Genomic DNA, 27,686 nt, shown 5'->3' with positions numbered 1-27,686 from the left:
CGTGCGTGCGTGCGTGCGTGTGTGTGTGTGTGTGTGTGTGTGTGTGTGTGTGTTTGTGTGTGTGTGTGTTTGTGTGTTTGTGTGTGTGTGTATATGAGATTTGTGCTGTGGAGGTCAGAGGACAATTTTCAGAGTCTGTTCTGTCTTTCCGCCATATGAGTTCTTGAGTCTGAACAGATCTCTAGTCGTGGCAGCCAGTGTCTTTACCTGAACCATCTTTGCAGCTGTATCCTGAATGAGTTTTTATGAGACAGTCTATAAGGACAGAAAAGTGCTGAGTGGTGCTGAAAGGCGTGGTTAAAGGCGTGGTGCTCTCACAGCACTTGGTGTTTGCTTTATAAATATTGAAAAAGCCTCTTTCAATTTTAGTTATACATAGATTTTTATTTATTAAAAAATTTTAAAATATATATATATTTTTAAATTTAAAGATATATTTATGTATATGAGAATTTTGCCTCCGTATATTTGTGTGCACCACATGCATGATTGGTGCCCATGGAGGCCAAAAGAGGGTATGAGTTCCCTTAGAACTGGAGTTAAAAACAGTTGTGAGCTACCCTCTGGGTGCTGGGAATAGAGCCTGCGTCCTCTGAAGGGAACAGGTGCTGAGCCATCTCTCCAGCCTTATACATAAATTTAAATATACGTAACTTGAGAGTTCATAAAAGCAAAATATAAGATGAATTATTCTCTTACCTCTACTCCAGGTCCACTCTCTATTTTGGCCTCTTTTCAGCCCATGTTGGACTGGATGCTTATAGTCCTGGTGGTAAGGCCTCCCCCAAGGACGTCTAAATCCAACCCATGTCAGTCCAGAGGCAGGCTTGACTGTTCTCGTCTTATACTAAAAAGTCTCCAGTTTGTGTGTTAGATATAACTTTAAGCTTATTTGTCTGTTATTAGGTTCAAGCAAGACATCACAAAGACGGAATTGGAAGCAACGCTTAAGGAAGCGGAGTCGGCATCCTGTTCAGTTGAATTACTTTTGCCATTATTTAAGAACACTGTGGAAGGAATTAGTTTAGAAAACGTGAGTGTTGGACTTAGAATGGCTGATGAGACAGAAAGTGAGCATAGTATTCAGAATGCCTTGACCAGGGACTCCGATCTCAACTGGATGCCCATGAGTGGGTACCTGATACCAAATATGGGGTGGGGGCAAGAATTCTTTATTCCTGTCGTTAGCTGCGTTCTTCTCATGAAAGAGTCTCAGCCTGTAGTGCACCTAGTAAGAGACTAGACTGGGAACCGCAGGTCAGTGTGTGACTCACCTTTCTGAAGGGTGGATTTAAAGCTAAAGTTGTGGTCTGCGGAGATGGTCTAGTGGTTGCTCTCTCCTAGAAGACCATCTCTAACTCCAGTTGCAGAAGAGATTTGCCCTTCTGGCCTCCATGGGTATCAGGCATACACAGTGCACAGACTTGCAGGCAAAACACTCATTTACATAAAATAGTAATCAATAAATCTTTTAAAAATAAAACTCCCCAAGAGATGCTGTATATCTGTTTTCTGTGGCATCGTTGGAACAGAATGACTTTACAATTTCAAATAAGCTTCACTCTGGAACAAGAACAGCCTGTGCTCTGCACATTAGTAGAACAGATACTGCAAAGCTATGGGGTTTTACAACTTCCTTTCATTCTAACTTAGTTACTGTGTAGTACATTCTGTCTACTATTGGTAAACTTGCCAGGGCTTACCAATACTATATGCAAAATAATGATTTTGACACTATGAAATAGTTCTTCACTGATAATATTCTAGAGCATTTTACTTAATGTTGTCTTAACATATAGATATGTGCTTCTTTTATTTTGTCAGGCTAATCTTTCTGCATCCAATTTGAAGAAGATTTTTGAACAGAAGGACATATTATCAAAAGAATTAGACACTTTTAACCGTGTGAAATTAGCCTTAGAACATCTTATTAAACAGACAGACTATGAACAAGTAAGGCTCCCGTGCTGTGTGCTCCTGCTGTAGTGATGTCTCCCATAAGGCATCTGTGCTGTGTGCTCCTGCTGTAGTGATGTCTCCCATAAGGCATCTGTGCTATGTGCTCCTGCTGTAGTGATGCTTCCCACTTGGAGAATATTTTATTTCTCTAACTGTGAATATAAAGTTTTGGAGAATTGAAGCAAGTAATTCTTTGAATTTTTGTTTGAAATACAATTATTAAACTTCTGCTTTTAATGTTAATTTAGCTGGCTATAGAAATGTTTAAACTTCTCATAGTTTAAGTGCTCATATATATCATTATTTATACACACTTTCTCCCCACACAAATCAAAGGTGCCATGCATGGTCTTTTTGTTTCACCCTACTGTAAAATAGCATGCCAGCCCTTCTGGTCCTTTTCACAACTTAGTGCCCAGGAATTACCCTTTCCCACCTCTCCCTACTCTCTCTGACATATGATTACTTTTTTACTCTACAGTTTTCTATAAAAAATTCTATGAGATCAATTGTCATATTCCACATTTAAGTGCCATGATCATGATCTTGTCTTTTTGTATTTGTTCTATTTTACTAAACATGATTTTCACTTTCTTCATAGTAAAACAAATGACAGGATTAAGTTTTTAGTATACACACACACATTACCCATTCATCTGTCAATTGATAGACACGTCAGTTGTCTGGGCCGATTTATACCCTTGTTAGGGCAGTAGCATATACAAGTTCCCTATTCTCCATGTCCCTGCCAGCACTTTGTTCCTCCTCATCTTTTCATAAGCTTTTGACACTCAGTGTGGCTTTGGTTTGATTTTGTCTGATGGTCTACAATGCTAATCACTACCCTGTACCTATTAACTATCTGTGTCTTTTTGAGAGAGATCTATTTATTATCTATTGATAATTTTTTTTTAAATTTCGTATCTTATTCAATTTATTCTATTTTATTTTTGCATAATTAGCATTTATTAATTGTTTTAAATAATGAGCTTCATTATGACATTTCAAACATGTGTATAATGCATTTGATCATTCAGCTGCCTATATCCATATCCTGTTTCCCATCCCCACTGCTAGAATTTAGAGATATAATGCCTCTTTCTAAATAGCGTTCTGAGATTCTTTAGAACATAGGTGAATGTGTCTGTGTTGTATGAGTTTTGTATATCATTAGCCTATACTTTCTGAGGCATTTTTTTGAGATTAATTTAGCAAAGTAACTGATCACAAATTATATGCAAAATAATATTGAGCACTTCAGGCATCAGTGTTAACTAAGAGAATCTGCACTGTTCATAGCAGCTGTCCATGCTTGTTTTTAAGGGATGCCTGTGTGCTATGTTTTATTCTTTCCATTCAAAGTACATACACACAGTGCAGGACTACAGCTACCATTTCAGAGGTGTGTGCATTTCATATTCCACACAGTCCATCTGCAGAGCTCAAATTAAGGAATAGTTAATTTAAGGGCCAAAGACATGGTTCAGTGGCAGTCTGATTAACTGTCATGCACTGTGCCCTGGGCTCCGTCTTCAGTGAGGGAGGGAAGAGAGTGACTGTGTATAGTGGAATTACTTAGGACACTGGATGGACTTAGGATGGTTTTTGCTTTGTTTTGTTTTTGAAAAGATATACAAACTACAGAAACCAAAGCAAAATATTCAAATGTAATTATATCAAGCTGAAAAGCTTCTAAAGTCAGATAGCACAGCATAAGGGCAGTCTACAGAACAGGAGAAAATATTGGCAACTCCCTTCTTGCAGAGCATTAATATCTGTAGAAATTGAGCCCCAAAACTTGACAGACAATAGTCAGGCTTAAAACATGCTTAAAACAGTGGTTTTTAACATTGATGATCTTTCTTACAGGTAGGAGACAGCTCACCCTGCTTGTTGAAGGATCTCAGTGACAGTGAGAGTGAGAACAGAGTAAGCTTTCTCCATTTGTTAGCCATTCGGACAATTTTATTGCTTTGTGTGCTACTCAGTGTTAGCCAGTATTATCTAAGTTGTGACTTTTCTCATCCTTACCTGTGTTCCTTGAAGAACCTTGAGAAGAAAGTACTTGAAAAGGAGGCCTATGTCCAAGAGCTTTCATGTCTGTTTCAGGATGAAAAGGTAAGCACATTTTGAGCTTTTGACTTCAAGTTCTATTTTGTTAGCACTGACCCCTTTCCCTTCTTCCCTCCCTGTTTTCATATCCTCAGTTATAATCACAACTAAAGACTTTTTGACAGTTTAGATCAGTATTAATTTATATGTATCAAATAGAAAATCTTTTTAAGTTTTTGTTGGTTTGTTTGTTTTGGGGGTACTGTTTTCCTGTTTACTCTACTTGGGAAAGTCACCACAAACTCTATACGTCTGGATTGGGTGATGAGTCTGTCGGAAGACCAGGACCTGAGTTTAGTTCCTAAAACCCTTATGACTTTGGTCCTGGAAAGAGCAGAGATGGGAAGATTCCTGTTAATCACTGGCCAGCCAGACTAATTTAATTGGTGAGCTCCAAGCCAATGGGAGAGCCTGTTTCAGAGGAGCTGGTTGATGGTCCCGAGGATGGCACCCAGGGTTGTCCTGTGATCTCTAAACACATATGCATTTTCTCTCTCTCTCTGTGTGTGTCCCCAAACCTGTACATAGCTGAAAATACTTATATTTGGCAAAATTAAGTAATTTGGGATTTGGAGGAAGACTTTTGACATACTTAAAGTTTTACTTGGGAGGAAAGATGGAAGATTTGTAGGAGGTGATCAGAAGGCATTGAATACATGTGCAAATTGTACATGAAATTTTTACGAAGTACATTCGTGAGGCCATAGTATATGGACAGGAATGCTCTGTTTCACCATCTGCTCAGGTTCAACAGGGGGCGGGGTCTAACAAAGACAGAGGGAGCACAGTAACTTGCTGTTATTTTTCTTATACAGGAAAGTGCTTTGAAAGCAAACCGGTTTTCTCAGTCAGTCAAAGTAGTTCACGATCGTCTGCATCTCCAAATTCAGAAGCGGGAAGCAGAGAACGAAAAGTTAAAAGAACACGTGCAGGTTATGAGTGTTCATTCTTATAGTTAAGTAAGAAAAGTAACGGAAACTAACTGTACCAGCATTGCTGAATTGTGGAATGGAGTGATAATGGAAGAATGTAATTTTGGCATTTCTGTGGGAAACACACTGAATATAGATCTTAATCATAAGGTGTCTGGCCTGAATGTTTAGGTCCAGATCCCTCTGTGAAAATGTCTCTGTTTTGTATTTCAATCCAGGAAGCATGGGTGGAGATTGAGTTACTTTCCAATTTTTCTCTTTTTTTTTCCAGTTAATTTATATTTACTGTGGACATTTTTATAAAGTATGGAAACATAAGTTAAAATACCTTAAGAATAACAAACTATTGTTAAAATTTGGTTGTGTATTATTCTAGTCTTTTTTTCCATATCTATATAGCTTTTTTTGTGTATTCTTACATGTATCGAATAGGCAATTGAGAAGTTAAGTTTCTCTTGTGACCAGTTGTAATCATTGTGAGTGAGCTCAGTCTTCATGTTCAGACCACTGAGAAGTTCCCTTTGTGTTTATGCAGTTGGAAGGAATGTTTGGTTTAAATGTGTTCCTAATCACAGTCATTTGAGGTCAGAGCCTGAGAGTGCTGTCACATGTCACAACCTAATTGGATCCACTGTCTTATTCTCTGTCAAAGGAAAAGGAACAGTGTTCCTACTTTCAGAGACTTTCTACAAACCAAGGGTGAGCATGTGTAGGTAGACTTCAGTTTGTTTTTATCGTCTTGACTCACAGTAGACATTTGCAACCTGTAGCACCTGCTACAAGCACTCCACGTGTCCTTCAGTGGATATTCAAAGGATGTCAATGTGCTTTCCCAAGGACATTAAGCAGGCTTATGGAGGATGTAATGGGTTTCAGTTAATTTTGTTCTTTGACAATTTCATACCTGTGTCTGCTGTATTCTGGTTACTCTACATCTCCTTTCCCCTCTGTCCCTCCCATCCTCATCTCCCTGCCCGTCCCTACTGCCTCCTTCCCTAGAGACCCGACTTTCACTTTTGTTTATTGTAACCACTGACAGGGTCAGTAGTGGCAGCCAGCTAAAGACACTGGATTCCTGTCTCCTGGATTCTAGCCAACAGTCCTTCATTCTGTTCATGCCTGCTCCCTAGAGCACCTTCCCCCAGAGCGCCCATGGATCCTCTCCGCTCTTCGTTTGCTGTGCCAGTGCTGTCCAGGCAAATAATAGGATCTAGCTTGTCAGTCACCTACTTCGGATTATTTTACACGGTCCTATGATATCCTTTAGTAGCAGTTGAGGATGTTTTTCAAATCTAAATGAAATGTGTTATTTTCAAAGGCAAGTTTTAACAGAATTATGTTTTGTCTTTTTTTTTTTTTAATATACTTAATTATCTGGAGATAGCACAAGGCAAAAATCCTGAGCTCTGCTGCAGTGTCCTTGTCCTGAGAGTGGATGCAGCTCCCCCAGCACTGCCCTTCAGGGCAGTAGACAGAAGCCACTGTAGGCCCTCACTGTTCTGCCTTTCTTCTCATACACACTCTGATTACACCTTGTATTTATTTGTATAAGTTAATGATACTATTATTAAATAAATAAAAATGCATAAATAAAGTATGTAAATAAATACATAAATTGTGGAATTTAAAGCAGTAGATAATGTGAAGGGATTAGAATTTACTCATTAGATTTTGGGTTATTAACCAAGGTTGTTTTTTAAGTGTAAAACCAGAATTCAGTCTGGCAACATAAATCTCGGGTTTTTATTGTTGTCATGCAGTAAACCTTTTATAACTTTATGTTTTAAATCTTTCAGACCTATCCCAAAGATGATTTGAGTCAATTTTTTTTTCTAAGTTTTTGTAGTCTGCCAGTTGGAGTTAGAATGTTTTTAGAGGAGCTGGGATAATGATCTGTATAGCACGTTGGTTTTCAGCCTGTGAGTCAGGACCCCTATCAGGGTTACACGTCAGATACCCTGCATATCAGATACTTACATTATGATTCACAACGGTAACACAATCACAGTAGCGATGAAAATAGTCTCATGTGGGGGAGGCCAGCACAGCATGAGGAACTTTCCTAAAGGGTCACAGAATTCGGAACATTGAGGACTACTGGTATAGCATGGTGTGTATCCTGTTGTCTCTACACTCACATACACACACAGTAGGATTGTGTGTAGTCTAGGATATAACCTAATGTATACATGTACAGTATGCATGCATATCCTACTATCGCATATGCATCCATTCACTTGGCGAATGACTGAGGGTTTTTTGAAACTGTAAAAATAATTTGCCAATTTCATTCTATCCCTGGTGTACTGAAGAGTAGGGTTTGAGAATTTCATAACTTTATATTCAATATATTTTGATTATATACTCCCCAGCCACTTACACCCTCCAACATAGACCCCTCCTAACTTCATTGTTTTTCTCTTTTTTAAAAACCTTGGTGGATAAGAAGTTTTTAAGCAAATGTAGAAACTGTTCACAGTGTGGTGGTGACACCGTGTGGTCATCTAGAGCAATGACTGGTGTATGTCTTGTGGGTATGTCTTTCCTCACACACACTTAGCTTCCATTTGTTTTTTTCATTTACTGTAGTGCTCCATGAAACTTTTCTGTCTGTTTGTTTAAGATAAGTTTGTAAAGGCTGCTGAAGAGGGAGTTGCTGCTTCATAGTTTAAGCTAAGACGTCACTTAGTTTATATTTAAACTTCGTTTAGACTAAGCAGTCTTCAGTGATGAAACCCAGAGGCGTGCTTCTTTAGTTCAGTACTAGTGGAAGTGAAGGGAAACACAGCCTTTGCACAGGACTAAGTGGAGAAGCCCATCTTCTCTTGTGAGGACCAAGTTTATTTTCTGTTGAAATGGTAGTCCCAGGAATGGGAGTGTCAAACACACATTCTGTAATTTTAGATTCTTGAACATGCATATCATTTTCAAAATAAAAAAGCATAACAGTCTTTAGTCATTAATTTTTACATACTTAGTGTTTATTAATACTCACATACAGCCCTTAATGCTCAGATACTTAGAATAAATTGAAAGAAAAATGTCAAGTTGTCACACTAAAGTAGGTTTCTCATGTGTCAGAGGTCTAAGGAATTGGTCCTGCCAGTTAGCACCATCCAGTTCCGGGGCTGCACTTAGACATTGTTTCACCCGTCCATCATTGTGTGGACCTGGTAGCCAGGGATTTAGTTGCATGGCTTTGGAGTCTGTCATTTCCTGAGTCCACCACTGTCAGAAAAAGCAGTGCTTCAGTCTCATGGCTGGAACTTTGTAGCAGCAGCACATGGCTTCTGTTCCTATAGAGCATTAAGTTTGCCCACTGGGTCTCTCTTAGCCTGCCTTCATCCTCCATGCCCTGTGTATCCTGGAAACCTGAGGCAGTCTTGTGTATCAGGAGAACTGCCAGTTCCTTTCCAGCTTTGTGTAAATACAATTGAGATCATACTTCCAACTTGTGTTTTTTAAATTGTCATCACAGGGCCTTTAAGTAAGTTGGTGTTTCTGTTACAGTAACAAATGTTGGTCTCTTTAGTCATAGTTTTTTGAAGACTGAAGTAGTTTGAATTTTCATTTTTTAACTTGTCACAAGAAGCTTTGGCTATATCACCCCTTGTCACTGTAACTTTTTAATCAATCATGATTAGCTGTTTTGATAAAATATGTGCGGAAGATGATGTGTGCTTTTTGCAACATTTACATGAACATTGAAGCTCTGATGTAACTTAATTGCTTCTACTGTTTTTAGAACTTGGAAACCCAAATAGCCAAGTGGAACTTGCAGATGAAGATGAATAAGCAAGAGGCTGTAGCCGTCAAAGAAGCAAGTAGGCAAAAAGCTGTAGCACTGAAAAAAGCATCGAAAGTGTACAGACAGAGACTGAGACACTTCACCGCGGACATCGAGCACCTCACCTCCCAAATCAGAAGTCAGGTGAGTGTGCGCTCTTACAGACGGCACTTCATTGCTTAGATACATGCGATCTTCCTCTAGAGTCAGTCAGATAGCAGAGTTAGAGTTAGCATAGTTAGTTAGCATGGGTAGTTAGATAGCATAGCTAAATAACAGATAGCATGGTTAGTTAGACAACATAGTTAGATAGCTTAGATAACACAGTTATGTGGATTGCAGAGTGACCATAGTTAGCATATTTAGTTAGGTAGCATAATTAGCATAGATGGCGTAGTTAATTAGCATAGTTAGCATTGTGAAGTTTTAAATATTGGTGCCATTCTTATCCATGTTACTATTAATGTTATAAAATTTGCTCATCTTTTTTGCTTTGGACTTTCATTTTGAATTGTATAGCACTTTGGGGGCTTACTGAAAGGAGATATGAGCACATGCCACACCCACTTCCCAACACACACATTAAAAGCCTATGGCAGCTAAGTGTAAGCCTTCCTCCATCTTGCCTACTGGAAAGTTACAGTGCATATTAACATACTAAAGGCCCTGAGAAGGCTTTCAGAATGTAGTAATGAGGGCATGGAAGTAAGAATTTCCCACACTTAACCACAGAACTCTTCTTGTACCCACAAAACTGCTCTTGGAAATGGTTCTGAGAAATATCAGTTTGGGAAATGCTGATTTATGTTATTAGACCATATGACTTTATTCAGTAATTCACTTCATTTAACCTCTGTAATGCATTTGAAACCATATGCTGACGTAAACAAAACATGTGAAAGATATCTTTGAGTATAATACAGAGCTGAAAACTGGAGTTAGTGCTTTGTTCTTCTTAACAAATCATTATTCTTATTCAATTGCCATCCAATAATATATTCTATGTTTTGTGTCTCACTAGCATCCCACCTCTTCAGAACGTATGCTAAGGCTTATAGGTTTATTAGCAACTTCTGGGAATGAAAACAGACTTGTATAAAAGCTTGTACAAACAAAACAAGTTAATATTTTATAAGCTCAAATGTTACCATTTTAAGGCTCTAATATTTAATTTACGTTCACTTGAGTATAACTAGATATTAGAATTGAAGGCTAGGCTCAACTTCTATAAGACTGTGACCTGGCTGAATACCTAGAGATGCTTGGAGTGGTAGACACTAATCCTGGCATTGACGCTCTTGAGGTTTTGCCACCAAGGTAGCATCACCAAGTCCCATGCCAATTTAGGAAGGTTCTGCACTGGTTGAGCCTTGTGACCTTACAAAGGGCACTTAACCTCTCTGACCTTCCACTTTTTATGAGCTGGGGATAATAGCACTGCTTACCTCCAGTAGCTGTCGGAGCATGTGTAAGAAACAGATGGGCTGCTACATGCTGTCTCCTGTACACCCCTTAGTGCATGGCTGTAAGTGCTTCTTGCTCTTTGTCATTGGCTCTTTTCCCTGTTAACCAGTGGCTCTTCCTCCAGAGAAGGTCTTCCCTTACTACTCTTTAAGTAGCAGACCTTTAACAATGAACCATAGTAATGTCTTAATTTTTATGGTATGTATTTCATTCTGAAGCTGCCTCATGCTTTACTCCTCCTCCTCCTCAAGTGCATCTTAAGCTTGAAACACAAATGGACTCAACACTGAGACATTTCATTGAGTTCTTGTTTGCTCTATTGCATGGCTACATGCATTACAAGGAGGATGGGGTTTGAAAGGAAGGGACTGTGAGGTCTATTAATTGGGAGGCTGCAGTAGGACTAGTTCCAGTGCAGTGCAAGGTGAGGGGCTCTTGCTTTGTGTCTTTTTATAAGGGCAGGTAAAAGAAGAATAAGGACTTTAAATAGCTAATATGCACATTTCTTCCTCATTTTTAATTCCATGTTGTCACACATTATATATTACAATAGGAACTAATGCAGTATATGTTTACAGTATATGTTTTACATATCTCTTCATAATTTGTACTAAAATTTATTTCATACAAAATATGAAATCTGGTCTGGTCTTTAGTATAATAAACATTGCTGTGAAAAACAGACAATATTTTGTATATACAAGATGACCAGTAAGCTCTCTTCTATGCATGAATGATATAAGGACAGTGGAAAATTGTATGTTAACTGCTGTCTAAACTATTTCTGGGTCCTCTGGTGGGTAGGTAACTGCATTCTTATCACCAGAGAGTTTCTCTGTGGAATGTGTAGAAAGCCAGAGAGACTGGAGCTCTGAGGTTAGATCTGCAGAGAGCTACTAACATTTATTTACGGAGTGTGTGCTGTCTTCCTGGAACCATTCAGAACCCTGCAAACAGCAATGAACAAAACAGACAAAAATCCTCCTTTGTGAGTCTCCCATTCACACTGGCCTAGGCACTGCTGCTGCTCTGTGCTGACAGCAGCAGTGTGGTCAGGCTGACCGGTGACCTCTGGAAAGACAGATGAGCTGATCCGAGATGCTGTGGGGCTGGAAAACTGCAAATGGTTGCCGTACATCATGGGAAGTTTGTTCTCACATGTATGCAGTTCTCCTGCATAAAGAATGGAAAATGAAGATGCAGTCATATATAAAATAGAAATTATTTTTAGTAATTGTGAAATATTACATGTAACTAGTCACATCAACTTCTTAAAATAGTAAGTTGGAATTTCACTGTGTGCGTATAATGTAATAGTCATGTAGGTATTTTATTAAAGCTTACTTTAAAATTTTCCTATTCAAACCTGCACACTAAGAAAAGTTGCATGTTTACTAGAAGAGTGTTTTCAAATTTATCATCTATTTGTATCTAAGACCTGAAAAAAAAACCAAAATGTTTAAGCTACAAGCTGAATGCATTATGTATTTTTTAGGAAGCCAAGTTGTCTGAAACAGTTTCAGCTTCCAATGACTGGAAAAGCCATTACGAGAAAATCGCAATAGAAAAAACTGAACTGGAAGTCCAGATTGAAACAATGAAAAAGTAAGCAAGAATTTACACTGATTCCTCTTCAGTGCTGCATGTTTTGGTTTTTCTGGATACTATGTAGTGAAAATGCTTTCAGTGCATCTTCCTCTAATGTAAACAGTGCATTGATTGATACATTTCCATTCGTATAGGTGAAACTTGGAGGTTAGTACTTTGTGCTTGCAGATGTATTCGTGTTACTTCTTATAAATATAGATACTTTGTTCTAAATGGAAGTGATATTTCTCAAGTAAACAAGGAAGTGAAAGTAGCAAACTTTATAAGTACTTTAAAATCCCCAAATTACTGTCCCTTAGTTCAAGTGACTTAAATGCATAATAGAATATTTATGAGTAAAAATACATACATTTTGTTCTTTGACACTGATGAAAATAGAACAATAACAGACCGTGATATTTAAGTTCTGTTACCATGCTGTTATGCTTTATTATGGAAAACTAAGTTGTAATTTGCTTCTAAAGATGAGGTGTCACGCCCTGGCTTGATATGCAACTGTGTGTCTGTGTGTGTGTCTGTGTGTGTATGTCTGTGTGTGTGTGTGCACGCATGCACATATGTGTGCATATATGTGTGAATGCAAGGGCCAGGCAGACATGCATCCTGTGGTAAGTAGGCTAGATGGCATCATCAGTAGGTGCGTGTTTATAATCCTGGTTGATTTGAGTGTACCTGGGGTACCACTTCTGTTCCCTTGCTCTGTCCATTCTGCTACCTTTCTGTGCTTTTTAGATTTTAATCAGTGCACCCTACCAGAATAATTTAAAACACACTTGTTATTTGAATGAAAATTTCTGTGCTTTCACTTATTTTATAAAGGCAAATCGCTAATCTTCTGGAAGACTTGAGGAGAATGGAAACTCATGGGAAAAATTCATGTGAAGAAATTCTTAGAAAGCTTCACTCACTGGAAGATGAAAATGAAGCCCTAAATATTGAGAATGTGAAATTAAAGGTAGTGTGTGTGTGTGTGTGTGTGTGTGTGCACTTAGCAGCAGCACTGTGGAGTAAAGACAGGAATGGCTAATGCTCCTGTATCATTTTGTCTCTCATGTTCCTCATGATATTGTATTATTAAGGTAAATAATTTCTAGATCATCAAGTGTATCTGTATAAAGTATGTATGTGTGCTTTTAATTATGTTTATATAAGTTTTAAGATTTTTTGTTTGTTTGTTTGTTTCAAGACAGGGTTTCTCTGTGTAGCCCTGGCTGTCCTCGCACTCACTCTGTAGACCAGGCTGGCCTCGAACTCAGAAATCTGCCTGCCTCTGCCTCCCAAGTGCTGGGATTAAAGGCGTGTGCCACCACCGCCTGGCCAAGTTTTAAGATTTTTAATTACATGTACAAAAAAGTTTAAATTTCATTTAGCAGGACAAAGCTTATGAGGCTGAACAACTCTCTCTTTGTCTCAACTTTAAAACAGTTTATTTACTCTCTAATTTTAGCAGTGACTCATCCAAAATTGCATTAGGTTTACTGCACAAAAGTATTTGTAGGTGTCATGGTTACCATATGATACAACATCAGACTGGGCCTGTTTGAAACCAGAAAGTATGTTCTTGGCTCCTCTATAACCAGAAAGAATTTCCAACTGAGTCAAGTCCAGGGAGTAATTGGTTTATATGTGTCCCAGAGAAGAGATGGGGGAGGGAGATTTTAGACTTTGTGAGAAAAAAGAAACCTGAGTTCTTAGACAACAGACTTGCCTGTGGCTGAACACGAGGACACCGTTCTCAGCTCCACAAAACAAAAATTAGAAAAGAAGCGCTTGTACCATGAAATACGTAATCACAAAATCCTCCCAGATTCATGTTCCTGAAACAGATATAAAGGTTTAGGAAAAGTAGAAAGGATTTGGATGTAACTCCCCCCACTCCTCCCCCAAGGAGGGAACTTCAGCAATTATGAAATTCAAAGTCTGGAATTCCGTCAGTTTTCCAAAAATCCTTTTCTTTGGTAACAATATTTAAATTTTATATATCTTTCTCATTAGTAAATCTCTAAAAAGTCCATAGCAATTTCCCTTAATGTATACATAATTGTAAACATCTAGTAATCATAATTATTTCAAGAAAAGGAAACAAGTGAATTTCTAATGCCAAGAAAAGAAAGTGTGTCATTCCTTAAAGGATGAAGATTCCAGAAGTTCTTCTTCATATTTATGTTTCTGGAAACCTATTTTCTACTCTTGTCATTGTGAGAGCTTCTCTGTATCCCTGGCTAGCCTCATTGGGCTAGCCTCATTGGGCTGGTCTCCAGGTGTCCTGCTGGAGTGTCATGGCTGCTGCCCCATCTCCTGGAGCCTGTGTTGCCTAGCTTAGTTCTCCTCATTTTGTTAGAATACATCTTCAAAACATTGTTCTAACCTTAAAAAAGAGAAAACAGGAAGAAATACATGTGAAGGTTTTATGCATATGTCTGAAAATACCTTTATTCTGCCTTCATTTGCCTGACTTCAAGTGGATGCATCATTCTAGGGAGAGGCGCTCTTTGCTTGAGTGTCTTTTGCAGGTGAAGTTAATAGAAAACAATCTCTTGCCAGTCTGATTCTTAGACTGTGGAAATGCTACTTCAAATTGATGCTGAATTTCCAAATACCCCTTTCTCTTTGCTGTGCTAACATTTCGTACACATTTGTATAGGTATGCTGGCTTGGTGTGTTTTTGGGGAATGCTCTCTCTTCTTTCTCTTTCCATTTTTTTGGGGTCCAGGATGCACTGTTGACTGTACTAATGAGTTATTGACCTAGATTGATACCTGTTTTTAGTCTCTGCTTTTGTTCAGCTTTTGGGGATAGATTTTTTTTTTGCTCTTCCTTCCTTTCTCCCTCCCTCCCTCCCGCCCTCCCTCCTTCCCTTCCTCTCTCCCTCCCTCCCTCTCTCCTTTCTTTCTTTCTTTCTTTCTTTCTTTCTTTCTTTCTTTCTTTTCTTTTCTTTTCTTTTCTTTTCTTTTCTTTTCTTTCTTTTTTCTTTTTTCTTTTTTCTTTTTTTTTCTTTTAATACAGCCCAGGACCACTTGCATGGGGAATGTGGTATGGGCTAGGCCTGGCCCTCCTTCATCAACTGATCATGACAATCCCTCACAGGTATCTGCACAGGCTAGCTTGAACTAGGCAGTTCCTCAGTTGTCTGCAGACTGTGTTGAGAGTTAAGGCTAATGAGGACAACATTTTTAGAAGATACCTGTAGTTTTCTTTCATGCAAAGAACAGGTGTGCTCTCTGTCTATTATGAGATACTTGATTTTTAAAACTCAGCTTTGCCTTTTTCTAATACATCCCAACCCATCTGTAGCTGTCATCACATCCTTTGTCTTACCCTATTGGACATGCACCTCAGGAAATTGACACAATGCCTATGGTTTAGCTGCTACTGCTGTGAGTAGTAATGTCCTCTGCTTCTGACCCTGTCTGTGCCTTCTGCTAGCATCTATGAAACTTTGGTAGGCTAACTGGTATATGCCCTAGGAGACTATTCTTGTAAGTCTTTGTGCTGTTCTAAAACTCACATATAGTTTTTTTCTGGATCCCTTTCATATTTTTATAATTGAAAACATTTATTTAATGCTTCTTCAGCAGTTTATTCAAGGTTTACTTATAACCTGTGTTTTCCCTAGTGGTTTAAAACCCGAAGTTGACCATATTTTACATTTCTGTGTATTTTCCTTTTCTGCTGTCTTCTATGTTCATAGTATCTTAACAACTTACTTCTTTATACATTTCAGTATCTAGTAGGTGTGGTTATTGTTTACTTAGTGTCATCTATATAGTATTTGGTCTTCTTATTTATTCTTTCACATGAGGTGTTTTTATTTCCATCTTTGCTTTGATACTGAGTTTTATTAAGTAGCCCCAGTTGACCTAACCTTGCAACCATTCCCCTGTCTCTGCTCTGTAAGCATGGGGTTTACAATCCTGGACCACTTTGCCCTGCTGTCATCTGAGTTTTGAGTTAATTTTGTCATATCTCCTTCAATGGTTACACTTTTGGTGGAGATTGAGAAGTGTTAAATGAATGTAGAAAACTTGACATGTCAACATTGTTGATTCTTGTTTAGAATACAACTTGTTTTCAGCTCTCTTTTTATTTGCCAGTAATAAACAGTCCTGTCCTGTGTACTGATTAAATTTATTCATGAATATTAGTCATTAATTTTAGATGGCAATTATATGCCATCAAATGATTACTCCATTGCTGTTAATGAATGAGTTATGCTTTAATAATTTGTCAGCCAGGACTGCAATGTTTTGACGGCTAGAAACCCCATCAGTCACGTATTTCTTTCTAGAGTACACTTGATGCCTTGAAGGATGAAGTTGCTTCTGTTGAAAATGAACTTGTAGAACTGCAAGAAGTAGAAAAACAACAGAAAACCCTCGTTGAAGGATACAAAACTCAGGTGACTTGCATATGTTGTAATGTTTGATAAAATCTGTAGATGACTGAGACTCGGGTCATCAGAACTGAAGAGGTGGAGCAAATATCTGTGACATAATCCAGTGCCGAGGATGCCAACAGTTTCTTAAGACCCCATGTGCCTTCATGAAGTTGTCTTGTCAATTCCAGATGCTAACTCTACTTATGAAAACATTATAGATATTCCTAAGAGGAAATTTAAAATTGATTGCATAGGCATAATGAGAAACTCGTTAGTATGTTTAATGGCATTGATTTTAAATAATGACTACCATCTAGCACCATTAATCACAGTGTTCCTCTTTTCCTAATAAATAATGTATAACTTAAATTTATTCTCATGAAATAAGTGGAATGAGGCATATGAGGCTTGGTGAGATGACGCAGTTGAAAGTGTGCTTGCTGAGCACACTGTCTGTGTCCCGCCTGCTGGTTTGGGTTCAGCAAGAATGTCTCATCTGAGTACACTGTGTTGTAGCTGCTGGACAGTGTATGCAGTCACCCGTGTAATTTGAATGGGTTTTGGTTTGTTGTGGAAAATTATTGAAAGGAGAGTTAGTCCTCACCCCCATTTATTGAAAATAGATTTTTTTATATAATATACCTGATGATATTTTTTCCCCTCTACTCCTCCTGTTTCCTGCCCACTTCCCCTCCAACCCAGGTCCACTCCCTTTCTGTCTCTCCCATTAGAAAACAAACAGGCTTCTAAGCGATTATAATAAGATAAAGCAAAAACTAACAAATAAGAATTGGTCAAAACAATTAAAAAAGAAGGAAAAGAGCCCAAGAGAAGGCACAAGAAGCCACTAGTTCACACACTCAGCAATCCCATAAAAACATTAAGCTGGAAGCCATGATAATATGCAGAGGACTTGGTACAGATGTGTGCGTGTAGCTTCAGTCTGAGTTCACACAATCTTTGTCATGTTGATTTAGATGGCCTTGTTTCCTTGGTGACCTCATTCCCTCTGGATCTTACACTCTTTTTGCCTCCGATTTTATGAGCTTTCCTAGGCTCTGCAGGGACACAATTGATGAAAACATCATGCTTGTGGCTGACTGTTCCAAGGTCTCTCACTCTCCTCATAATGTCTGGCTGCATGTCTCTGTGTTTGTTCCCGTCTCTGCTGCAGGAGGAAGCTTCTCTAATGATAGCCGAGCAAGGCACTGATCGATCTGTGGATATAGCAGAATGTCATTAGGAGTCTTTTTTTTTTTTTTTTTTTGTCATATAAGCTTTTTTCATTTAACATTTTATTTTAGTTTTTTTTATTTTTAATTAGATATTTTATTTATTTACATTTCAGATGTCATCCTCTTTCCCCATCCCTCCCCCAGAAGCCCCCTATCCTATCCCCCCTCCTCCTTCTTGCTTTTTATTAGTATTTTAAGTTAACGTACAAAGTACTGGGTTTTATTACAACATCCTCATACATGTGTCATTAGAGTTCTGATTTGTTTCCCTCTGCCCCTTCCCTTTCTTCCTCCAGCTAGTTTCCTCATCTGATTTCCTGTCACATGTATTCCATCACCCTCCCTCCTCATCCTTTTTTTTGTATTAGTAACTTTTTAAAAATGTTAATCAAAGGCTTTATAAGTTTGGTAATGCTCAATAACAAGATGCCCATACAATCAGAAGTGTGACCCAATACCCAACCTAGATATACCAACATACCAACTATCTTTGGGAAAAACATGCAAACATCCGCCTCTATGTTTCCCCCTCCCTTTCTCTCTCTCTCTCTCTCTCTCTCTCTCTCTCTCTCTCTCTCTCCTTTTTTCTCTCCCTCTCTCTCTAGTCTCTTAGCTCCTCCTCTTATTCTAGGAGTAATTTTTAATGCTAATTTTTTTGTTTGTGTAGAACAGTAGTATTTGGTTTTGCTCTAAGTCTTTGGATTATCTAGTATCTGGCTCTTGGTCACCAAGCATTGTTAAATATGGGTTCCATCTCATAGAGTAGGTCTTAAGTCAAATCATATATTCATTGCTTACTTCCACAAGCTTTTTGCCACCATAGTACAGTGGTTCTCAGCCTTCCTAATGCTATAACTCTTTAATACAGTTCCTCATGTTACAGTGGCCCCAATCACAAAATTATCTTTGTTGCTGCTTCATGACTATTATGTTGTTACTGTTATGAATTATAATGCTAACATTTTTGGGGTCAGAGGTTTGCCAAAGGAGTCACAACCCACAGATAGAGAGACCTGCTACCCTAGTATATCTTGTAGGTCAAAGGGTCTGTGGCTGGCTTGGTGTTTATGTTTCTCTTTTGATACTGTGCAGAGTACCCTCCTGTACTAGAAACTCTGGAATGTATAGGTGAAGGCTCTGTTTAGGCTCCAGCTCGACCCTCCTTGTTCAGTGGGTTGTGTAGGTGTTGTCTTCAGCAATAGCCCTTGCTGTCTGTCTGTGGTGTGTTGCTTTGACAATAGCCTGAGTTATTTGGGGATTCCCATGGGACCTCTTTGGCCAGTAACTCAATTAGATGTAACCCGATTCTTGTACTGGAAGCTTTTGTGACAAGAGATGGCCAGTTGGGGCTTTGTCTCCTCCGTTATTTGGAGTTTTCATTAAGCTTGCCTTCCTATGTGTTTGTGCTTTAGGAAGCCTCTCCTGTATTCTGCTTCCATACTGCCCCTCTCACGGCCTGTAGTTTTAGCTGCCTCCCCTACGTTCCCTCCTTGTTGCTCTTCTCCCCTTGATCTCCCTGTGCTAGCTCTCACCCCCACCCATAACCAGCTCTTCCATTTCCTTTTCCTAATGAGGTCGATGTGTTTCCCTCGTCGATGTGTTTCTCTCTACCTGACCTCTTTGGTTCTGTGGAGTGTAGCCTCATTATCATTAACTTAACAGCTAACATCCACATGCAAGCAACAGTTATCATACTTTTCTTTTGTGTGACTGGGTTACCTTACTCGGGATGATTTTTTCTAGTCCCACCCTTTGCACATTTCATGGTTTCACGTTTTTAGTGGTTGAATAACACTACATTGTGTAAACGAACCACCATTCCTTTCTGTTATTCTGTTGACATCTAGGTTGTTTCCAGTGAGGAGAGCAGTGGTGGCTGAACACATGTCTCTGTGGTAGGACGGAGCGTCCTTTGGGTGTATACCCAAGAGGGATATAGTTGGGTCGTGAGATAGCTAGGTGTCTATGTTCTTCAGGAAGTACCACACTTACTCACTGTGCATGTGACTGTGCACTTTTGCCCTCCCACCAGAAATCTAGGAGTGTTCCCCTGGCTCCACATCCTCACCAGCGTGAGCTGTCACTTGTTTAACTGATGTTAGCTGTTAGGTGACAGGTGACAGGTGACACGAGAGACTACTTTCTTAAAGTAGCAGTGACCTGGAAGTGAAGACGGATGTAGTCTTTAGCTCAGGTAAAGTATGAGCGCATCGGTTGGAGAAGACAGGCAGATAGTGGAGGGATGAGCTGTAGCTGAACACTAAGAAACAGTATCTGGAATAATGGTACATGAACATGCCAACAGTGTGGCAAAGAACTACAAATTCAAAGTGAAATAAATGCAAATACATGTTACACTTCAAATCATACACGATACTTTATAGTCTGTGGTTTTTGCTTTTGTTTTTAGGTACAAAAGTTGCAAGAAGCAGCTGAAACAGTGAAAAGCAGATGTAAAAATTTACTACATGAAAATAACATAATGACAATTAAAAAAAACAAAAAGTTAGAGAAGGTGAGTTTGTAATTGAAGTGATGAAGTGTTTTCTCTGTGTGCTTCCATGTGACTCTGGCTGTGACCCTGGCTGGTGCACTACTTCTCGGTCATCGCCCAGGTACACACCTGGGGCTGGCCCTTTCCAGGCTCTGTGGGTGTTTACTCTTTTCTCCTTGAAGATGCGATGCTCTCCCAGGCTTGAAATGTTGTTTATTTGTGTGAGCATCTTTTCACTTTTATATTCATATTGGAGAAATAGCATAAATGCCTCATTTTTTGATATGACTTTAAAATTTAAAAGGCCCAGTTATTATCACTGAGGCCTACCAGCAATAAAATGCAAACTAGTCTCTCTCCCTCTTTCTATTTTTATATCTTTAGTATCTAAAAGAATTGCAAAGTAAGATATTCTCTGGTAAATGCATTTTGGAAAAAAATGATATCTTGCAAACCCTCTCCTTTTATTTATCCCATTGCGACAGAATGAGGGGAAGCCAGCGTTGGCAGGTGATGATGTTTTTGTGAATAGTTTTCAGTTTTTAGATGGAGCCACATTCTCTTTTGGATTTCACATTGTTTTGGTAAGGAAAAAAATAAGAGTCATAGGATACTGATTCCTGGCCGAGAGGTCAAGAGCGCTTGTGGTTAGGCGCAGAGTCTATGGCTGCTATTGCTGCATTGCTGGCCCATTTCGAGACTGGGAATTAAGAGGGGGGCATCGCTGTCAAGACAGGGTCAGCCTGAGCAGGCCATTAGGCCAGCAAATAAGGCGGAGGCTGTTCTTAGAGCTGTCTCTCACCTGTTTTAGCAGACCTAAGAAGATGCCGTTTCAAGTCTGTGCTGTTTCTCACCAGACAGTCTCATAAACATTCCCCTCTGCTGCTAGGGAGTGCAGTAAAAGCCCAGGTCAAAGCCAGAAAGGGGAGGAACCTGGTTTTTTTTTTACTATGTCCTTATGATACGTGCTCTGATAGAACTAGAAAGTTTGTTTGTTTGTTTGTTTTTAAAAAGGAAGTCTTCTTTTTATTTCTCTGCTGCTTGAGTCTCCTGATTTTCTCTTGGGCTCTTACCTGTTTTAGAGGTTCAGAGGTATGCTTGTCTTTTGTCTTCAATATGGCCAGATGTTGCACTGTGATGTCGGTGTCCCAGATCAGAGAACTTGTCCCTCTTGAGGTCCCTCCAATGGGAACACCCTAAATGTCACCTTTTAGCTGTTTACAGTTACACACAGCAATGCTGCATTCCTTATGTGGTATTACCACACTCTTCTCCATGACTTATGGAAGTGCTACAGTGAGAAGGGCAGGGGGTGAGGGGAGTATTGTGGGTACTCACCATGACAGCAGTGACCAGATGCAGTCATCTGAGAACCAGTGCAGTAGCTGTCCTGAAGCAGTGCTCAGTGGACTCCACTGACTAAACGGGCATGTGTGAGGTATAGTGCAGTGAAGTGACAGTTACTGCAGAGCTGAAGATGGACCAGCAGGAATGAGGCACACCCTCTCCTGAGTCACATGTGCTTGTGTGGACACCTGATGTAGGGTGAGAGTGCTATACTTATTTGCCTGACAGCCTATCTGAAAACTAATTAATTTTATTTTAAAATTAATTAATTTTAATTAATTTTATGTCTCGTGTAAGTTAACATTTGTAAGGTTCTTATTAATAGCAAGCATGTCTAGTCTTTAAGATAATAAGAACATTCCTGTCAAATATGTGACCTTGCATTTATTTCCCCTAATGCCACACCTCAGATGAGAGGCCAAGTGGAGTCTCATCTGAAGCAGGTAGAGCGAGCCCGCAACTCCTTCGCGTCAGCCGAAAAGAAACTTCAGGAGTGTCAGGAGAATCTGCAGCGCTACAAGGAGAAGTGTGCAGAGCAGACGCTCACCATTAGGGAGCTTCAGGGCCAGGTGTCCATCGTTCTGAGTCTGGAAAATGTGTTAAAGCAACATCTGACAACATCAGTTCAGCAGTTGAGGGCACGCATGTTGGTTAAACATTTTATTCCGTCTATATCATTGATGCAATATTTCCGTGCAGATACCCTGCTGTGCATCTCTAGTGTCTCCTGGTGACACTGATGTAGAGCTAGCTTATGTTGATGATGTCTGTGCATCTGCGCTTGGACTGACAGGACATAGTGTGGAGATGTGATGAGAGGAGGGGCAAAGCTCGCCTTGCCTGTCTGTTTCTTGACATCAGCATAAGACAAATAGTAGTTTACCTTGCAAAAATTAGAACACATTCTAATTAGAATTTTGCATCACACCTTAAGGATAATTCTATTCTTTTACTTAATACCTGTCAATCCATCAGAGTAGGGATTATGTGTGTCCTTGTCAGCATGCATCTCCCTCCTCCCTCAGTGTGTATCGCAAAGAGAGCACTCTGTACATGGTTTCTTAAAGAAGCATGTCTTAGTCTGGTAGCCAGTCTGTTTCTTCACTTGTAAGACATTTCCAGGAATTCACTTTGTGGCTTTCAAAAGAAACTTATTTACCTTTAAAAACACAAGGCAAATTTCTAAGAAGAAATTTTACTAGAAAAGAATGTACTACTTTAATGAGAAAAATTATTTTTTATTCTATGTATATGTGTGTTTTGTTTGCCTTTCTGTGCTCCACATGTATGTAGTGCCCACATTGGCCAGAAGAGGGCGTCAGTTTCCGGGACTGGAGTTATGGGACGGTTGTCAGCCACCATGTGGGACTATAACCTGGGTCCTTTGGAAGAGAAGCCAGTGCTGGTAACTGCTGGGCATCTCTCCAGGCCTGAAGAGAAATATTCCTATTACTATTAAAGCTACATAAACTCTTTAAATCAGACTGTGAAGCAGTGGGAAGAATAGTCTGTTCTGACCTGAGCAACCTTGTTTTTGACTTATTTTTTACTCAGCATTGTCACGGGTAGTTATCTATCAGTATTTTAAGTGGAGCATTATTGATATGAGAAACCTATCAAATAACATGAGAAACAACAAATTAACTGTCTGATGAACAATGTTTAAATTTTTCACACACATAGTTTTTAAGCTTTTGTTTTGTTCTTGTTTGGCTTTTATTTTGGAGGCAGTGTTTCTTGTAGCCTGGACTGGCCTTGGTCTGGGGATGGACTTCAATTTCTGGTCCTCTTTCCTCTGTTTCCTGAGCTGGGATTGCAGCACAAGCTTTCTGTAGTGCAGGGTTTGTACATGCTAGGAAAGGTGTTGCCAGCTGAGTCACAGCCCTAGCCCCTGATAAGCTAAATGTCTCTTTTCATTATAACATTATTCAGGAAATTTTCATTAACTATCACCCAGGAGAACAATGTACTTCATTTTGTAACATAAACAACATCATCTTTTAAAACTCTGTGAGGATTTGGAGAACTTTTGTATTAGCATTGTAAACATGGCTTGGTGTCTTCTTGTTTCTTATACTTCTAAATAAAATACGTAATTTCCTTGGAAGTTGATGAAGACAATAACTGAAAAAATCTGTCTTTTTCTTTTTTTAAAATTCCACTTAGGTTGATGGAAACCAAAGCCTTCTGACCAAGCTTTCTCTTGAGGAGGAAAATCATCTCATTCAGTTAAAGTGTGAGAACCTTAAAGAGTAAGTGTCAAGTTGACTTAAAACTAATGTTACATTTCTTCATTCACTGTAATCTATGTATGTATATGATATATATATATATGTATGTGTATATGTGATATATATGTATATGTGTGTAATATATATATATGTATATGTGTGGTACGTGTATATATGTATGTGTGTGTATGTTATGTATATGTATGTATGTGATATAAAGGAAATTAGAGCAGATGGATGCAGAGAATAAAGAGCTTGAGAAGAAGCTGGCCGACCAAGAGGAGTGTCTCAAGCACAGTGACCTGGAGCTGAGAGAGAAGGCTGCAGAATACACAGCACTGTCCAGGCAACTGGAAGCTGCTTTGGAAGAAGGAAGACAGAAGGTACAGATGGCCTTTATTTAGAAACTTTTTGATTAGTTTGCCAGAGTTGTTTCCCATTGCCAAGCCTGCAGTTATTGTTTGTATGCTGATGACAGGGTGGAGGGAGCAGCTCCATTTTTGTTCTTTACTTAATTTTCCCTCAGAGCAAAACACAGATACTACCGAGCCAGGACTGCTTTTCCAGACACATGCTGATGTGGCAGGGGGACGGGCAGAGGTGGAAAGGACCTGGGGAGTGTGACCCTCCACACACCTGCATGTGTGTGCATGTGTGCGTGTGTGTGTGTTGTTGAATAAATAAATAATAAAAGGATTTGGTCTTGGTCACTGGGATCCAGTGAGCTCTAAAGCTCAACTCTGTGATAAATATTTGTTGCACAAACAAGTGCATACAATAATTGTATTCCAGTTAAATCTGTTAAGTGTGCATTCAGCTTACCTAGCCTCATGGCATGTGGTCACTTCCACACTTCTTCACAGACAAAGTTGAAAAGGCTAGACCTGAGTTCTCGGGAATTCAGTGTAGTAGGGATGTCACCCTACCTGCAGGTTCTGTAGTAGACATGGAGAAAAGGGAGTATTTCAACCAGGGGAAGGGGAATGATGGGAAGATCTCAAAGAGGACATGAGTTTATCAAACAACTTGAAATCTCTCTCATCTTGAAAGACCACATGGAGGTCCGGCAGCTGATTGGAATATTGGCTCTGATGCAAAGTACCCTCACCAAGGGAAAGCTGCCTTTCTAAACTTTAGTTTCCTAACCAACAAAATGAGGCTTATAATATTTCTTGTAGAATGAATGTGGCTAATTCAGTAACCAGCTCCACCCTGAGGACTCTCATGCCTAACCCCACTGAAGGCTACTTGGCATCTCCACTTAACCCTGACCTGCCAAACCTGACATGTCTTAAGCCCAATTTTAAATCTTTCCTCTTAACTCTCTTTTATTTATTGTATTCCTCAAAGTCCTTAGGGTCAGTTCTGTCAAGCCTAAGCTCTGATACCTCCCAGTGTTCTGAATTTTGCACTGAGAAACCAACTTAAGTTGATTTTAAGGGACATATCATTGAATAAGTCAAGTAAGAAGGAGTGGTGCCAGCTGTAGACCAACTGCAGATTTCTCAGCCTGACTAACCTCTGGAAAGAACCGGAGGGCTTTACCTTGAGTTTAGGATAAAACCTTGACAATGCCAAGTGCTCTCAGACTTTATTCCAAAGTGGTCAGAGCCCCCAGACGGTGTCTGTCCTTTCCTCTGTCCTGCAGCAGTGGAATGTGGCCATGTCTCTCATTTCTGACCATGTGACAAGGGCCACCACTGCTTTGTCACCCTTGTCCACATTGAGGTTGTGGATGTTTCCCTGGGGCCCCTCCTTTCTGTCCTGGCTTCAGAGCTCACTGCTCTCCTTTCTTGCTGCATTCGTGAAGAAGCCTGTTAATTGGTTCAGATGACCTAGAACCAGTCCCCAGAGCTCTGTTAGAGCTGTCCTTTTTGCTTAGCTCTTTGTTCTTGGACTAGCCTCTGCTTCTGCTCTCATGCTGTAACATAAGCAACCAAGAGAAGTAGAAGACTCACTCACATTCAGGCTACACTGAGAGTGAATGACAAAACAAGTGCCAGTCTTGTGCGTCTGTCTAGGTGCTGTGTGTTCACTCCCATCCACTCTCTGTCTGATACGTGGTCCGTGTTCAGTGAGCTCCAGCTTTGGTCCACCACTGTTAGAGATACCACAATGAATGTAAATGAATACTGCAAACAGTGCAAGCCTGCACATCTATCCATCTCAAGTGAATTTTCCAGATACATATGAGATACTTATATACACAAATATTTTAAGTGCTTTTCCAGTTTAAACTCTTCATACTTCCCTTTGTAGTACTGAAATTGAACCAGGGCCTTGCACATGCTAGGAAATCAATCTCCTATGGAGCTGTATCCCCAATTCAAGATAAAATAACACTGTAATTTCTATTGGGGTTGTCATACCTCACTAATATCTACTTGGGAAAAAAGTATACTATGACTATATCAGGGCTTTAAAATATATTTAAAGGAAAACACATTTAGTTATTTTATCTCTTAATGAAAATTACAGGTGTCTGAAGAAGTAGAGAAAATGTCATCTAGAGAGAGGGCTTTACAAATTAAAATATTAGATCTGGAAACTGAGCTTAGAAAGAAAAATGAAGAACAAAACCAACTTGTTGGCAAAATGAACACTGTAAGTATTCATGTGGCTTGTTGTGGAAGTGAGCATGTAGCGTGCATTCCATGTGTGTTAGTGACAGTCTTAACGTACCAGTAGAGGCGGATCAGGGCTTTCATTTTACTGTGACTATTAGGAATGGCCAACAATCATAATGCAACCCGGAGTTCTCAGCCTGCTCTGTGCGCTTCAGTCTCACGGCCTCCAGGTCTCATCAGGTGATCCCTGCACAGCACGGCCGTTACAGCTGCTCAGGGAAGGCTTCACACTGAAGCTACTTAAGTCTTATTTAAATTTTATTTACTTGAATTTTCATCTTTTAGAGATACATGCAAGTTAAAGAGTTATAAGCTATATTTTTATATGTGCCTTGGTTAATGAATATTATATCTGAGAAAGATAGGATTTTAATATTTACCATTGTCCAGACTACATGAGCGATGGATGCTTTGATCCATTCAGCCGTGAAATGAGAATACCAGGTTGGCTGTGTTTAATTAGTGTCGTATACTTTTTCCTGAATATTCATGAACTAGTCTGTTGGCATGAGGTACTCTTGAAGCCAGCCTTACTGTGCTTGAATTACTTGATAACTGACTACTTGACAGGTCCGTGGAGAATCCTGGTATTTTATTTTTCCAGGAGTTTGAGACTCTGTTAAAACACCTTTTTCATTTCCAAATTGTAAATCTAAAGGGCTAAAAAGTTAAATTATTTTGATGTATACTGTTTACTCTTATTGTCTAATAAGTTTGCTGGATTTCTAAACAAAAGCAAGCAAACAAACTCCTCCCCATCAGGGTTCCTGACATTGTAAAATATGTGTGATGTTCTCTGTGCAGTTGAAGCCCCTGCCTCAGAGCTGAATTTCTCTGTTCTGTGTTTAGTGCTTTGCTAAAGCTACTAAAATAATTAGGTTAAGATCTGATGTTAAACCTGATAAATGTTGTACTAGTAAACAATCTAGAATTCTGAGCCTAATTTAGAAATAGCTGGAAATAAATGAATTTATTGGATGCCTTCCAGAGCAGACAGTTCAGTGAGTAATTAGCATGCGCATACACATATATGAGCCAGACTGAGCTGTGAGTGCTCAGACAGCCTGAGCCTCACCCTGGCCACATGACTGTCTCCAGTGTCTCCCTCAGTACATGGTGTACCCTGCAGGCCTCACTTGGAAGGGTGACCTCACAGCTCCACCACCATGGCAACCCTACTGAAGTCAGTGTCCTTCCTTACTGTCCCAAACCTCATTTGCATTTACATTCTGCCCTGCAGTGTGTAATTGTGTAGCTACTGTTCTCTCCAAATTGATGCACCATAAAGCCCAGCGACATTTATTCTAAGACTGTGCAGTTGAGTCCAGGCCTTTGCCACACAGTTCCCTGCATCTCCTGCTGTCCACCGCTCAGTTTCAGGTGCTGATGTCAGTATCTGCTATGACACACACAAAAGGCCTCTGTTCTTGGAGTGTGTGGATTTTAGCTTGAAACCTGTCTTCTCTAAAGCATTTGCTGTAAGTAGCCCACCTAGAAATCTGTACACAACCA

The 27,686-nt window shown here is 39.5% G+C and overlaps 1 protein-coding gene across 2 annotated transcripts in view; it reads left to right on the top strand.

Moving 5' to 3' along the window:
• Odf2l (outer dense fiber of sperm tails 2 like) overlaps positions 1-27,686 on the top strand; it is a 36,304-nt gene that overhangs the window by 7,492 nt on the left and 1,126 nt on the right. For both annotated transcript variants that reach the window (XM_028788143.1, XM_028788144.1), the window contains exons 3-15: positions 907-1,033; positions 1,825-1,953; positions 3,829-3,888; positions 4,006-4,077; positions 4,887-5,003; positions 8,749-8,934; positions 11,750-11,859; positions 12,682-12,817; positions 16,151-16,261; positions 19,886-19,990; positions 23,483-23,568; positions 23,768-23,930; positions 26,026-26,151. In XM_028788143.1, coding sequence (XP_028643976.1) covers positions 907-1,033; positions 1,825-1,953; positions 3,829-3,888; positions 4,006-4,077; positions 4,887-5,003; positions 8,749-8,934; positions 11,750-11,859; positions 12,682-12,817; positions 16,151-16,261; positions 19,886-19,990; positions 23,483-23,568; positions 23,768-23,930; positions 26,026-26,151 — 1,528 coding nt within the window. The remainder of the gene's footprint in view (positions 1-906; positions 1,034-1,824; positions 1,954-3,828; positions 3,889-4,005; positions 4,078-4,886; positions 5,004-8,748; positions 8,935-11,749; positions 11,860-12,681; positions 12,818-16,150; positions 16,262-19,885; positions 19,991-23,482; positions 23,569-23,767; positions 23,931-26,025; positions 26,152-27,686) is intronic.

This window comes from Grammomys surdaster, unplaced genomic scaffold (genome assembly GCF_004785775.1).
Source record: "Grammomys surdaster isolate TR1022 unplaced genomic scaffold, NIH_TR_1.0 125702, whole genome shotgun sequence".
Taxonomy (NCBI): domain Eukaryota; kingdom Metazoa; phylum Chordata; class Mammalia; order Rodentia; family Muridae; genus Grammomys; species Grammomys surdaster.
The sequence above is the reverse complement of the archived record's forward strand: the minus strand, read 5'-3'. Positions and strand labels throughout refer to the sequence as shown.